At 36.5% G+C, this 14,184-nt stretch overlaps 1 protein-coding gene and 1 pseudogene across 1 annotated transcript; both read right to left on the bottom strand.

Moving 5' to 3' along the window:
• Positions 1-1,051: 1,051 nt before the first annotated feature.
• Positions 1,052-3,111, bottom strand: LOC21402309 (annotated as a pseudogene).
• Positions 1,494-5,948, bottom strand: LOC21402308 (GLABROUS1 enhancer-binding protein-like). The gene is made up of 2 exons (XM_010110215.2): positions 4,729-5,948; positions 1,494-1,660 (listed from the first exon to the last, which is right to left on the bottom strand). The coding sequence occupies exon 1, from the start codon at positions 5,850-5,852 to the stop codon at positions 4,743-4,745; it is 1,110 nt and encodes a 369-aa protein (XP_010108517.1). The 5' UTR covers positions 5,853-5,948; the 3' UTR covers positions 1,494-1,660; positions 4,729-4,742.
• Between the last annotated feature and the right edge of the window lie 8,236 nt (positions 5,949-14,184).

Below are 14,184 nucleotides of genomic sequence, written 5' to 3'. Positions count from 1 at the left end.
TTCAAAGTCCATAAAGAGCTCAGCTAAAGTGGAAATGACTCAAATTCCTTAGGATAAATGAACCACATAATGTACCCTAGAGCCAAAAAAACAAAAACAAATTGCCTTCTTTTTTTCCCTTTTTGCCTCCTTAAATTGGCTAGTTGCTACATCTTAATAGTTAGTCCTAACTACATGACATAATAGAAATTTACTTCCTTTAGTCGTCATTTACGAACCAAAAATTCTTCTTCTTTTATTTTTTCTCTTTTCTTTGTTCCATTTTTTCTTTCTTAGCTTTATTTTTTTTTAACTTTTATGTCCCGTACAGTTTTTATTCTTTTTCTGCTTTTTCTCCCCTTTTTTATCTTTTATCTTTATTTCTTTTGTTTTCTTGTCCCAAACCATAAATTCTTGTCCTAAATTGTAAATATATAAAAGAGCAAATATGTCACTATTATTCATTTTTAGTAGTTCAAAATTGTGAATTTTTTTTAATAAAACTGTGATCGGTCAGAAGTGTACACTAATAAGGATAATGACAAATAAAAAATAATTTTGAAACGTTCTTACTGGCCTGGCGCTTTCAGAGCTAATAAAATGTAATAAGTTTTCGGGCAACCCGAGCATACGTTCGGATAACACCCGAGCGTATGCTAGGGAGACTACTCGAGCGTACGTAGGGAAACCACCCGAGCATACGCTTAGGTAGGAAAGAAGTTGGAAGATCAAGAGTTATCAAGCCTCAATGTCAAATACGATTAAAGGTATTTAATAATTCAAGTTTAATCTGTTTATTAATTCTTTTTAACACTCAAAAGAGGTGAAGAGCCTTATTGTATTAAAAAGAGAAAAAAATCCCAAATTAATGGGAAGAATTCCCAATATATTATAAATTCCCTCGGTTTGAGACGAAAAGATACGCACTCATTTCTGAATACAATTGCCTTATAATTGTCTTCACTTTGTCCTTGTTACTTTTTCTGAAGTTCTTTGTGTTCTTCAAATGTTATTTAAATTTCCTTAGATAATTTTCTTATTCAACCTGAATTTTTAGTCTAAAGGCGTTGGATAAATGTTAGACGAAATTTTACTGAACATATATTACAAGTTTGTGTAATTAATTTGTATCATTTAATGTGATCTTTCCAGCACAAGGTTTATGTATAGATCCTATCCAAAGATTCCCATCTCTCTCCTCCACCTCAGAAACAGCTTTCCATTTCACACCACTCTTGTCTTCAAGCACATCCAACAAAACACCTTCCTCACTCAACCTAATCATCAACCCTCTTCCTTTCCACTTACCCAGACAAGTGTACGTCTTCATTACATCAAATGGAAGCTGAAGAATGGCTTTTGCTATACTTGGATATGAAAGAATCAATTCAAAGACCTTTTTTCTTTCTGAGTGAATTCCCACCCAAAATCCTCCTCTTGGACTCCTTTATGTTGTCTGAAAATCCTGGCAATTGTGCAAAGACTTCAAAAGTCCCAGCCTTGGGAGTTCGTAGCCAATAATACCTCATGATCCTGCAAGACGTGGTCTCTGCAATCAAAAGGAAATCTCCCTTTTGAGAATGAGAGATTTTCAAGTAAAACATCTACTTGCTCGCTTTGAGGATCATAACTCATTAATCTTCCGGTTGTGTCTCCAATTAATATAAGAGAACGGTAGTTCCTGAAACATTACAAATCATGTAAGCACACCAGATTTTTTAACAATCAAGAGAGGCTTCCAATTTGTACAAGTAGTAATGGCACATAAGAAATTAATACACGTCATCAAAAAACAGTTTTATGCACATTAAAAAAATGATAAAAATTTAAAAATTATTGTATAATGCACATTTGCACCCTGAATTTGTCAGCATTTGACAACTTTGTCTCGTAAACTTCTAATTTGTTAATTAGCCTCCTATCCCAAACTTATTAGTGTTTTCCATTAGTTAAATTGTGGGGACGGGGCTCATTTTGTTGACGATTGTGTTAATTGGTAACCAAAAAGCCATTCTGCTGAGTGTGGCACAATCGATCTGGCTAACCCACCAATTGAAATTGACGATCTCGGTCTTCCCAAATACAGGGACTCAGTTGTTTACAAAAATCAGAACTCAATTCCCAAACTAATTTACCAACACTCCGTTCAGATTCCTCTTCCATCAGAACGACCAAACAATCCTCATATTTAGTGAGAAACACAAACGTATAACGGGCGTTGGGTCTCGAGCAAACGAAGAACGAAACAAGATTGAACACAAAGTAAATAAAAAGAAGCCACGAGAAGAATAACCAAGAATAGCAGCTATTTCATTGTGAATTTGTGTGCTGGAAATGCAAACGTAGGCTGACCATGGTTAGACAGGTCCAATCAACGCAAAGGAGAGAAGAGAACTTATAAGCCTAAGCCTTTAATTAGACAGGTTTTTGTTAGAAGGAATATGGAAGTGTGATTGGAAGTTGAGTTGGTTAGGATGTTGTTCTGGGGGCTTGAGTTAGTTACTTCTAGTTTCAAGAACTGGGAATTGGTCTTGGAAAGTCTTGGAGAATATTCCAAGCAAGTTAGGCTGGAAGCCCTGCTAAAGCTGGACTATATCAATTCATCAATAAGGAGCAATAAAGAATTACTCTTCTTTTCTTTCTGGCTTGTTCTTCTATACTATTCTGAAATAGAAATTGTCCAGCTCTATCAATTTGGTACCAAAGAACCCAAATGTTTTAAAATTGAATAATGCTTTTTGAAAGAGAGAGCCATCACACAACAAGGAAATGAATGGGAAGAAAATGTACCATACAGGAAACTTTAAGCAAAAAAGAACAAACACTATAGAATATTAGCTCATATATGACACAAAAATATTTAGCTCACATATACAATCAAAAGCATAATAATTACACTTGAGAAAAAAAAAAAAAGAAAGAAAAAAAAGAAAGATAACAATTACAACTAAGTAGCACAAAGGAATGGTAGGTAATTGTATCCTTTTCATTGCCGGGCTTCCACTTAGCACAAATAGTTCTTCAACTCAAATACCAATCAGACGAAAAACAGTAGTAGCTCAACTATACAACACTAGAAACAGAGATTTGATAAAATCAAAGCAGTTTCATTTCAATTAAGCCATACCTCATCATCTTCCAACCAAAACATGTTGTTCAACCAAAATTTAAGTTTCCTTCCAAAATCTACTTTAAAGCCAGCCATGCATCAACTGGTTGAGCATTTAAACAAGAAAACTAAGCAAGGAAGCATAACTTTACAAGAAAACCATGGAAATTATTTAGCCCCTTCTGATGTCCAAGCTAAGGACCAGGTGGTAGCGAAAACTTTAAACTTTAAAAAGAAACCTTTAAATTTTATGTATGCTGCTACAGTACGTATGTTAACGACTTAAAAGCTTTAGGAAAGAGCTTTGCTTGAGAGATTAAGGGTCATGCTTCGGGGTATAGTTGTCTTTCTTTAGGCTGCAAATGTGGGGGAAAACAGTGAAAAAGTAGCAAAAGTAGCAGCAAATGGGAGTGAAGACACTGAAACATTAAAAAGTAAAAACAGAAAAACAAAAAATAAAACAAAACAAAAGGCAATATATATATATATATATATATTTATGTGAGTAGGATGGTAGGTAACTATTCATGCTAACATATTTTATTTAGATCGCCAAACCAGCTGAATGAAACATCAGTCAAACTAGCAATCAAAGAAGAGATTGGCACATAGATAAAGAAACTACTAAATAGAAAAGATAAAAGAATAAGGAAATCCTATCCATTTGAAAAAATTCTGGCACTACAGATTCAAAATCACAACAGAAGATGGCCAGAGTAGTGCAATTACCTAGTAATTTGAAGCACTATTGCTAAAACTTCAGAATCTGATAATACTCGAAACAAGCAAATATAAGAACAAACAAATGTAAGGATTGAGAGTCCAAACTTGAAATAATCAAAACAAACAAACTGATGGCTAACAGCCCCGCCGTTTTTTGAACGTCAGGCACTCAAAGCAAGAAAGATAAGATGATTAAGGTCCAGTAAATCACATAAACGCTTATAGAAAAGATAAAAGAATAAGGACACCCTATCCATTTGAAGAAATTCTGGTGTAACAGATTCAAAATCACAACAGAAGATGGCAAGAGTAGTGCAATTACCTAGTAATTTGAAGCAAATTGCAAAAACTTGAGATTCTGATAATACTCGGAACAAGCAAATATAAGATGATTAAAATCCCCATTGTTCTCAAAAACTTGAGATACTCGAAACGAACAAATATAAGGATTGAGAGTCCAAAATTGAAATAATTAAAAAAAAAACAAACTGATGGCTAACAGCCCGGCCGTTTTTTAAACGTGAGGCACTCAAAGCAAGAAAGATAAGACGATTAAGGTCCAGCAAACCACATAAACGCTTATAGCTTATATTTTTCTTTTCTTATCTTATCAATAATAATAAAAAAAGAAAATGATAAATCTAAATGATTCTACTACAAAGACAATCACAACAAAGAAAGGGAAATTATAACCACAATTAAGGCAAAATCAATATCGTAAGCGAAAATATGCAGTTCCATTAGATAGCTACTCACATAGTTAAAGGCCATCAGCTTCAAATTTAGCAATAAACACTGCGCATAACAAAGTAGAAACTCCTAACACAATCTTCACCCCCCACCCCCTTTTTGAAAGGCAAAATGAAGCCGAAAAGCCATTATAAGTTAATAAGCAAAAAATCCATCACAAGCTATACCTCACCAATACCCACTAATGATCAGAAGACTTGAGCTTCTCGAGGACCAACTTGACTTGTTCGTTCATCAACTGATTCTTCTCTACAAAAAGCTCCAGTTCATCAATGTGAAGCTTTTTCCACATGGCGTCCAACTCGGCTTTCTTCGATTCCGGAAGCAAATCGAGTCCCTTCTTCACAACCTCTTCTGGTAAGCTCTTCATACCATATCTAATCATCTCACTCGAACGCACTGAAACGCTCGATTTCCCACCAATCTCACTCTTTCTAGAACCGTCTTTCGGAGCTGCAGGTAAATCCAGGGTAGCCTTTCCGTTACTCTTTGCAGCGCCGTTCGACTTCGGCGAAGAGGCGCCGGCACGGCTGCCGCCGCCGCCCCAAATCTTCTTCGAGAGCTCGAAGACGTTCTGCTCATGCGGCTTCGTAGGGTTGTATTTCTTCCTTGCCGCGTTGTTTGAGTACTTCTTCTTTAACCTCCGGACTTTGTTGGATAACTGCGCCTTCGTGACCTCAACGTGCAGCGACTTCTTGATGAAATAATGGAAGCCATACATGTCCGTTGCGGCCGGATCGCCGCCTCTCTTCGCAGCGTAGTCGATTAAACCTTTCAGTATCACGATCTCGTCTTCCTCGCTCCCCAGCCTCTGGAACAGCTTCTTCGAGTCGTCTCCGCCGGGCTTCTTCGACTCCTCCTGCTCCTCATCAGACGCTCCTCCGCCGTCGCCATCCGCTTCAGGAGGAGGCACTTCAGGGTCGCTCTTCTTCTTCACCCGCTTCTTCGAGTCCTTTGCGGTGGTCTCGGACTCTCTCGGCCTCTTCGCCACCGACTTTTTCTCCGGCGTGGCGGCGACGGAGGACTTGGATCTGGCCCCTTTCTCCTCCATCGGCTTCGACGGTAAGGGCTGGACGGTCAAGTCGGCGGGCTCGGACTCGGAACTCGACTCGTCGTCGGACTCGGAATCATCGTCTGTCTTCTTGGTGTTGGGCGATATAACCGTTGGTTTGGGGGTTGCTTGAACCTGCGCATCTTCGGAGGTTTCTTCTTCTTCCGATGAAGTTTCCTCTTCCTCGGAAGAAGAAACCGCCGGCGGTACGTCAAGAGGGGAAGCGCGTCTTGGTGCCATGGATGGGATGGAGGAGGAGGCGGAGGGTTTCAGAGGAAGGGAAGATTGGGTTTTTTCTTTTTTTTCTCGGCTGATATGGATACTATTAGGTCACGAGTAATTATGAATCCGCTGATTAAGAGTTTTTAATTTAAGATGTTATATAATTTTTTGTGTAAATTTTTTAATATAATTAAAAAATTTTGATGTTATTGTTTTTTATAATTTTTTATTATAATAAATTTTAAATTTTAAATTTAAATCGATAAATTGAATAATGTTTATATATTTGCATCCAAGCCCATTTGGTTAAATAATATCCTTCTTTTCATTAAAAAAATTGAATAACAAAAATTTCTACTAATAGTTATCATGTAAAATTTAAATTCAAATTAAAATTATTGACCTAAATACATTAATTAAACAGACCATAAATTCATTAATGTCTCCACTAATTCATAATTTTTATTTATCAAAATTTATCCTATATTAAAATTCATTAGCATACCGCACATTAACTATAAGTCAAAATAGTATTTGTAAAAAAATTTAAAAAAAAAAAACTTACACTAAAAATTAATTGTGGCTAGAAAGAATTCTTCAAAAGAATGAAAAAAAACATACCCACATGTCTTAAACTTGCATTTCATGACATTGAATTTCTTAGAGGTTTATGATAAGAAAAAAAAATTTATGATTATTTTGTAGAGGTCTTTATAGTTTTCGGTTGTCCTTTATCACCTATTGCTGCAAATTAGAGTAGACACTACTATCTTTGTGCATATGGATTGGCAAATCGGATTTTAAGGGTCCGGCTACGGGGTATAGTTGTTATGGGCTTTCTTTAGGCTGCAAATGTGGGGGAAAACACTGAAAAAGTGGCAGCAAATGGGAATGAAGACCCTGAAACATTAAAAAGTAAAAACAGGAGAACAAAATGTGCGTAGGATGGTAGGGAAGCGCGTCTGAAACCCTCCGTCTCCTCCTCCATCCCATCCATGGCACCAAGACGCGCTTCCCCTCTTAACGTACCGCCGGCCGTTTCTTCTTTTGAGGAAGAGGAGGAAATTTCATCGGAAGAAGAAGAAACCTCCGAAGATGAATAGGTTCAAGCAACCCCCAAACCAACGGTTTTATCGCCCAACACCAAGAAGACAGACGATGATTCCGAGTAAGACGAGATCGTGAGACTGAAAGGTTTAATCGACTACGCTGCGAAGAGAGGTGGCGATCTGGCCGCAACGGACATGAATGCCTTCCATGATTTCATCAAGAAGTCGCTGCGCGTTGAGGTCACGAAGGCGCAGTTGTCCGACAAAGTCCGGAGGATGAAGAAGAAGTGCTCAAACAACGCGGCAAGGAAGAAATACAACCCTACGAAGCCGCATGAGTAGAACGTCTCCGAGCTCTCGAAGATATGGGGCGGCGGCAGCAGCAATGCCAGCGTCTCTTCGCCGAAGTCGAACGGCGCTGCAAAGAGTAACGGAAAGGCTACCATGGCTTCACCTGCAGCTCCGAAAGAAGGTTCTAGAAAGAGTGAGATTGGTGGAAAATCGAGCGTTTCAGTGCGTTCAACTGAGATGATTGGATTTGGTATGAAGATCTTACCAGAAGAGGTTGTTAAGAAGGAACTCGATTTGCTTCTGGCATCGAAGAAAGCCGAGTTGGACGCCGTGTGGAAAAAGCTTCACGTTGATGAACTGGAGCTTTTTGTAAAGAAAATTAGTTGATGAACGAACAAGTCAAGAGGGGAAGCGCGTCTTGCTGCTATGGATGGGATGGAGGAGGAGACGGAGGGTTTCGGAGGCAGGGAATATTGTGTTTTTGTTTTTTTTTTTTTCCTCGGCTGATATGGGTACTATTAGTTAGGTTGTCCACAAACCCATAAAAAACCCGTAAAACCCGCATGCCGAACCCATCCTATCCCACCCTAATTTGAAAAATATAATTTTTAGTACTATATTTTTTTTACGGCCTATTCAATGTTTTGCCTGAAGTTTTAGGACAGGATATGAGTTGAATCTATAATGGCCTGCACACTCCAACCCAATATGCACTCTAACTTACCTCATGTTATATCAAATCATAGATATGCAATTCATTTCTACTCTCTAATCTCTTCATGTTTGAATTAAGCCTCTATGTTTGTTTTATGTTAAGACTAATTTATAAGTATAGACTAATTTATGTTTGCATTATGTTTGATGTTGGATGGACTACTTTGCTTCATGTTTTATGTTGGATTGAACTTTGAGTCTTTGATTCTTTAAATGTTGAAACCGACTACCCAATCCACCCCGCACCACCCCAACCCAACCAAAACATCATTAGGTTGTGAAATTTTTCTAACATCGTGAGGGCCAAATATGGGCAACCCGCACCCTTAGGACAGGGTAAAAAAAAGTCATACCCCGCACTAACTCAACTCATAAACAACCCTACTATTAGGTCACGAGTAATTATGGCTTGTTCATTTACATTTTTTGAGTTAAGGTGATTTGAGTTGAGACTTTGATTTGAGTTAAAGTATAATTAAGTATGGTTTAAGTTGAGACTTATGTTTAGATGTGCACATTTTGAGTTATAATTTAAATTGAGAATCTATTTGAGTTTGTGTTTCGGTGAGTCAAAACTTAAATTTGTATTTAGATAGTATTTTAATAAAAACTCAATGGTGATGAAAAATTTTAATTGGGTATATGAGTGTGGTTTTATTCGTGTCTCAATCGAAATTAAAACGAAAAAGTTATGACATTCTTTAGAATAAAAAAAGTAATGTTCATTAACTTAAGTTTGAGTTTAGAAACTTGAGTTGAAGGGGGAAATTAAACTCAGATTTTAACCTCAATCTCATGTTAAAAGTCAAATTCAAACTCAAATTTTACAAAAAAAAAAAAATGAACTTGAATAAAGTTATAACTTAAGTTCAAACGTTTTTTGAGTTTGAGTGCAAATGAACAAGTCTCATATATTTGCACCTAGTCTCATTTGGTTGAAGCGTTTGAAAATATCCTTTTTCTTATTTAAAAATTTTGAATAAAAAAGTTTCCAATTCTAGTACAAAATTTAAATTTAAATTTAAAATACTAACTTAAATACATTAATTAAACGGGGCTATAAATTTATTAATGTGTCCACTAATTCATAATTTCTATTTATCACAATTTTATCCTACATTAAAATCCAATAACATACATCACATTAGCTATAAATAAAAATGGTATTTTTAGAAAAAATAAAAAAAAAAACAAAACATACACTAAAAATTAATTATAGCTAGGAAGACTTCTTCAAAAGAATGAAAAAAAACATACCCTCATGTCTCAAACTTGCATTCCATGATTTGAATTTCTTAAGGGATTATGATAAGAAAAAAAATTTATGATTATTTTGTACAGATCTTTATGGTTCCCGGTTGTCCTTTATCACACATTCTTTGAGATATCTATTTTTTTCTTATAGCTAAAATCCCAACAGTTAAATACTTAAAAGAAAAGGGCGGAGCCTTGAATCAAAACGATTTCTCCTTTCTTTTCTACGCTTTCTTCTCTTATGAAATTTCTAGTTTGATCGAGAGCGGTACACTTCTCCCCAATATGAGATAGGTTGCAGTTATAGTCAGAACTCAAATTGAGCCAATTGGGTACGAAGTCACTTGAATATAAGAAGGATAAGGATACCTTTCTATGCCTACTACTGGCACCGACTGCGTCAACAACCGGTCCTTTCATCTGGCTCAATATAAAAAAAAAATTGAATTCCTCTATTTGATGTCGATTCATCCACACTTCCATTCCTTGTCATATAGATGGGCAAATCCTCATGTAGCTCGCATCAAAGTGCTTTGTGAGTTGGTAGGAAGTGATGTTGCCAAAAAAAAAAAAAACTTTTGGTTTAGATAGTTCTTAAGTCTTTTTTTTGGTTCTTAAATGTTTCGTCTACCAATTTTATCTAAAACTTTATGAGCATCTATTTTATTTTACAAATATCTGTAACGCCCATCAGAATTAAACATGTTTAATTATGCTAAATTATGAGTTATTAGTGTGCCTAATTTGATTTTCACAATTAATCAAGGAACTTTAAATTATTTTTAATATTTATGATTTCACCCCAAAAATTTTGAAAATACACTTAAATTTTAGTGCATTCTCCTTTTTTCCATTTATCCCTTTTTCCTTTTTTCTTTCCTTTTCTTTTTTTGCTTTTCTTCTTTTTCCTTTCCCTTTTTCCTTCCCGTGCAGCCCACAGAACCCCCTCATCTTTCTCTCTTTCTTTCTTTCTTTTTCTTTTCTATCTCTCTCTCTCTCTCTCCTCTGGTTTCTCCCACCACCGCCTCTCTCTCTATTTTCTTTTCCCACGCCGGCCAACCACCTCCGGGCTCTCTCTTTCACTCTCACCGGCTGTCTCTCTCTCCGGTTCTCTCTCCCTTTCCAGCTATTTCAATCTCTCTCTCTCTCTCTCTCGAGGCTTGTTGCCGAGACACACAAAAAAACCATAGAAAACAGGAGAAACAGTGGGAAACAAGGCTCCATCAACTAATTTGAGGTAAAAGCCCTTGAAACCCACTCTTGATTTCAATTTCAAACTTGAGAAAGTTTAATTTTTGTTAGATTTGAATAATTTTGATTTAGGGTTTGGATTTGAACAATTGTCGTTATAATTGAATGAAATTTGGTGGTTTTTTCTGTCATTGGACTTGTTGAATTGATTGGAAACTGGTTTTGATGGATTCTGGAGAATTTATTTTGAAATTGAACTTGAATTGTAGGTTTGACATTTTTCCTATTTATGCCGGCATGCTGCCGAAATTTCTTTAGAACGTTGTTTTTAAGCTGAAATTAAATAGGAAACCAAACTCATGAATTGGATTTCAATATTTAAAGAACCCCCAAACTGATTATAAAATCGTTTGTGAAACTTGGATTAAAGTCAAGGCACACTAATAGGAAACAATTAAACATGATTGAGCTTAATTCATTTTAGGAATGAGAAATACTTCCTAAGATATTGCTTTTGTGATAAAGCTAGTGGAGAAGGTCAAGTATTAAAGCTTTAAGGAAAGCGGAGGCTAGGAGAACAAAAGGCTAGCACAGGTTTGACATTCGAGAGGTAGGATATTCTTGTCCATATCATTGTTAGCCTTACTTTAAACGGTTTTTGCCAATGAAAATGTTTTAGAACAAAACATGTTGAAAGAAAATAATTTTAAAGGAATAGCATGAATAATGCTACTGACTTTCCAATGATTTTTGGAAATGAGACTTTTAAAAGTATCATTTCTTAAAATGAAATATTTTAAGAAATGATAAAACGCAGTGTAGCCTCAGAGATCGGGATATAAGAATCGTATCCTTGGGGGCAGGACCCTAAACCCGTACGGATCCACTTCTTGCTCAGTGGTGTTATGGATCTTGACATTTTCATTATACAGACATTTGACCACTTCTTGCTCAGTGGTGTTATGGTTCTGCATATTTTCATTATACATATATTTTGCTACTACTACGTGAGTATTTCCTTTTTTTAAAAAAAAGGATGATCGGTTCCGGGTGTATGTCTTCGGACCATGAGTGCGTTTATTTACTATTTTTATAAAATTATATCCTACTGAGCCTTCCACTCACTTTTCTATGTTTCATTTTTATTAAACCCCTCCAGGCGACGCGAGGAGTAGTGCGGAATAGGCAGCTTCTACCGGTGATGTCAATCTGTCTTCGAGAAGTGAAGATTTGCATTTTCTTTCCTTTTATCTCAAGGCATGTATTAAATTATGGATTGTAAACTCAAACATTCCTAGACTGTGGTTGATGTCAACATTTACTTTGTTTATATTCATGTATGCTAAACTTGTAGGAATTCTTGACCTGATACCAGGGGCGAGGTTTTGAAGTGGTTTGGTTGGAAATTCCACCACTTTTCTTGAAATTAAATTTCTCCTAAATAACAGAGCTTGTTTGAAAATACCTGGATGTTTTGGATTTGAAATTTAAATTTTGCACTATTATTTGCTAATCACTTTCTTAAACATGATTAAATTTATAAACAAGCCTCCATGTCACTAACCCCTATTTAGAGGCGTGACAAGACTTGGTATCAGAGCCCTAGGTTTAGAACCTTAGGGTTTGGAATTAGGCATACATGAATGATATCATAAAACCACTAAAATGGTCTAGTTTTCTTTTCAGTTGAGAGAATGCCGCCGTGCCGTAGGAATGCTAACCCACCGGTAATGCTAAATGAACAATTTATGAAAGCAATGTACGCAGCCTTCCAGGGTATGGCTACGATAGCTCAAAATGAACGTCCTGTGGAGGACAAGAAATAGAGCTACTTTCGTGAGTTTAGGCGTAGATCAATTCCCGCCTTTACTAGTGTAGGTGGACCTCAGGAGGCCGAATACTGGTTTGAATCAGTGTCCAAACACCTGAATACCATGGGGGTACTTGAAGAATACTGGGTGAAATTTGCAGCATTTAAGATTGAAGGTCCAGCTGGTGCTTGGTGGAAGAGGATTCGGCGAATGCATGATGTTGGGGAAATGGCCTGGGAATAATTTGAAGTGCTCTTTAATGAGCAGTTCTTTCCTTAGTGCTACCGAGATGAGAAGACCATGGAATTTATGGACCTACAGCAAAGGGACATGTTAGTAATGGAATACGAAGCCAAGTTTAATGAGTTGTCTAGCTTTGCTCTTTCTCTGATTGAGTCTGAGCACATAAAGTGCCTCAAGTTCGAAAGAGTCCTTTAGGGCATAATTCAGAAATCAGTGGTGGCCTTAAGGCATCGAGTCTACAGTGATTTGGTTGCAACGGCCATCTGTGTCGAAGAAGAGCACCTTGCTTTCCTCCGGAGTAGGGAAACTTCAGGAAGACCCCAGAGAAACAACAGAAGAAGCCGTGATTAGGGGCAAGTGTTGCGTGGTATTTTTATGCTCACAAGTGCACGTGTCGCAATCAAGTAATAAGTGTACAGAGTACAGATATCGTCCCACAGAGAATGAATCACCAAGTGTACAAGCAGAAATCAACTAGTTTACCCGTTTTAAGTGACAAAAACTGATTGTTCAAAAGTTACCCAATTGTTATAAATGCATAAATGTAAAATAAACTGTAAGAAAATATTAACCAAAAGATCAAAAATACTAAAATGTAGTGTATGCAGTGGTGTAAATTAGTTAGAGTTACTAATTTCCCCTTAGTTGTAACTTTGATGGCAGAATGCTACAAGAATGTTGTGAAAATGCTATGGCATTTAATGCCCTGTTAACATAAACGCATTTATTGTGCATAAGATTCTTCCGAAGTCTTTATGTCTACAGATTCATCAACCATTTCCAACATATTCCTATATGAATCAAGTTTTAGAATGCAATTTAAGCTCAGATTTTTATTTGTTATGCAAGATGAACAATATATTCCTATATCATTCACAAATCAATAAGCTAAAACAAGATTATTGAACTTGCATCACCTATGTTGGTTCCAACTAAAATTAACCTTTCCAGTATTAATCTTAGTCTTATATTCTATGATCAATGGCCAGTCAAAAATAGAAATAAGCGTTAAGCATACATAGATGAATAGGAAATAACATTAATCAACATTCATCAAGCACACAGCATCCTTACAACCTTGGTTCCATTAGTAGATCTAACTTAACAAATTAGTTCATGATGATAAATACAAGAACCAGATTTCCAGTAAACTCTATGTCTCAATTAATATAAAAAATAACAAAAGATTCAAGCTAACAGAGAGAGGGAGAATTAAAGAGTTGGATCTTGGATCTTCTGGATTCCTTTTTATCCTTCTCCATGGATTCACCCTCTGCAGCTCTCTCTCTTAATTTTCTTTTTTTCTCTTCCTCACGTTTCTGGTTCTGGCTTTTTCTTTACTGCTCTCGGTTTTGTGTCATTTTCAGAGGAAAAATGCTCTCTGTCTTTTCTTTCTTTTCAGCCTCGTATCTCTCTTGTTTCTCTCCCTGGCGGCTACCCTTTTTTCTCTAGAGAACATTCCCTCTTTAAGGCAACAAAAAGGGCTGAGGTGTCAATTGATAGGGGTTGAATTGGACCACACTACTGTACAGCTCAATCAGCTCACATGGGTTTTTTGTCCTTTTCCTCCAGGTAGTGTGTTGATGTCACCATTTGCAAGCTGCACCCAAAATGCTGCCTAAATGTTGCAGGAACGTCACAGTATTCTCCTTACAATTTGCAAAAATCACAACTTAGGCATATTTCAACCTCCTTTTGACTCAAATAACTCATTCTTAACCCAAGAGCAGCCCTAGTACGAGAATTAACAAGATAAAATGCAAAACCAGATAATATAAGTTAAAACACAGAGAAAAC

Source organism: Morus notabilis, unplaced genomic scaffold (assembly GCF_000414095.1).
Source record: "Morus notabilis unplaced genomic scaffold, ASM41409v2 Scaffold583, whole genome shotgun sequence".
In the NCBI taxonomy this organism is placed as follows: Eukaryota; Viridiplantae; Streptophyta; class Magnoliopsida; order Rosales; family Moraceae; genus Morus; species Morus notabilis.
This window is presented reverse-complemented; position numbering and strand designations above follow the sequence as displayed.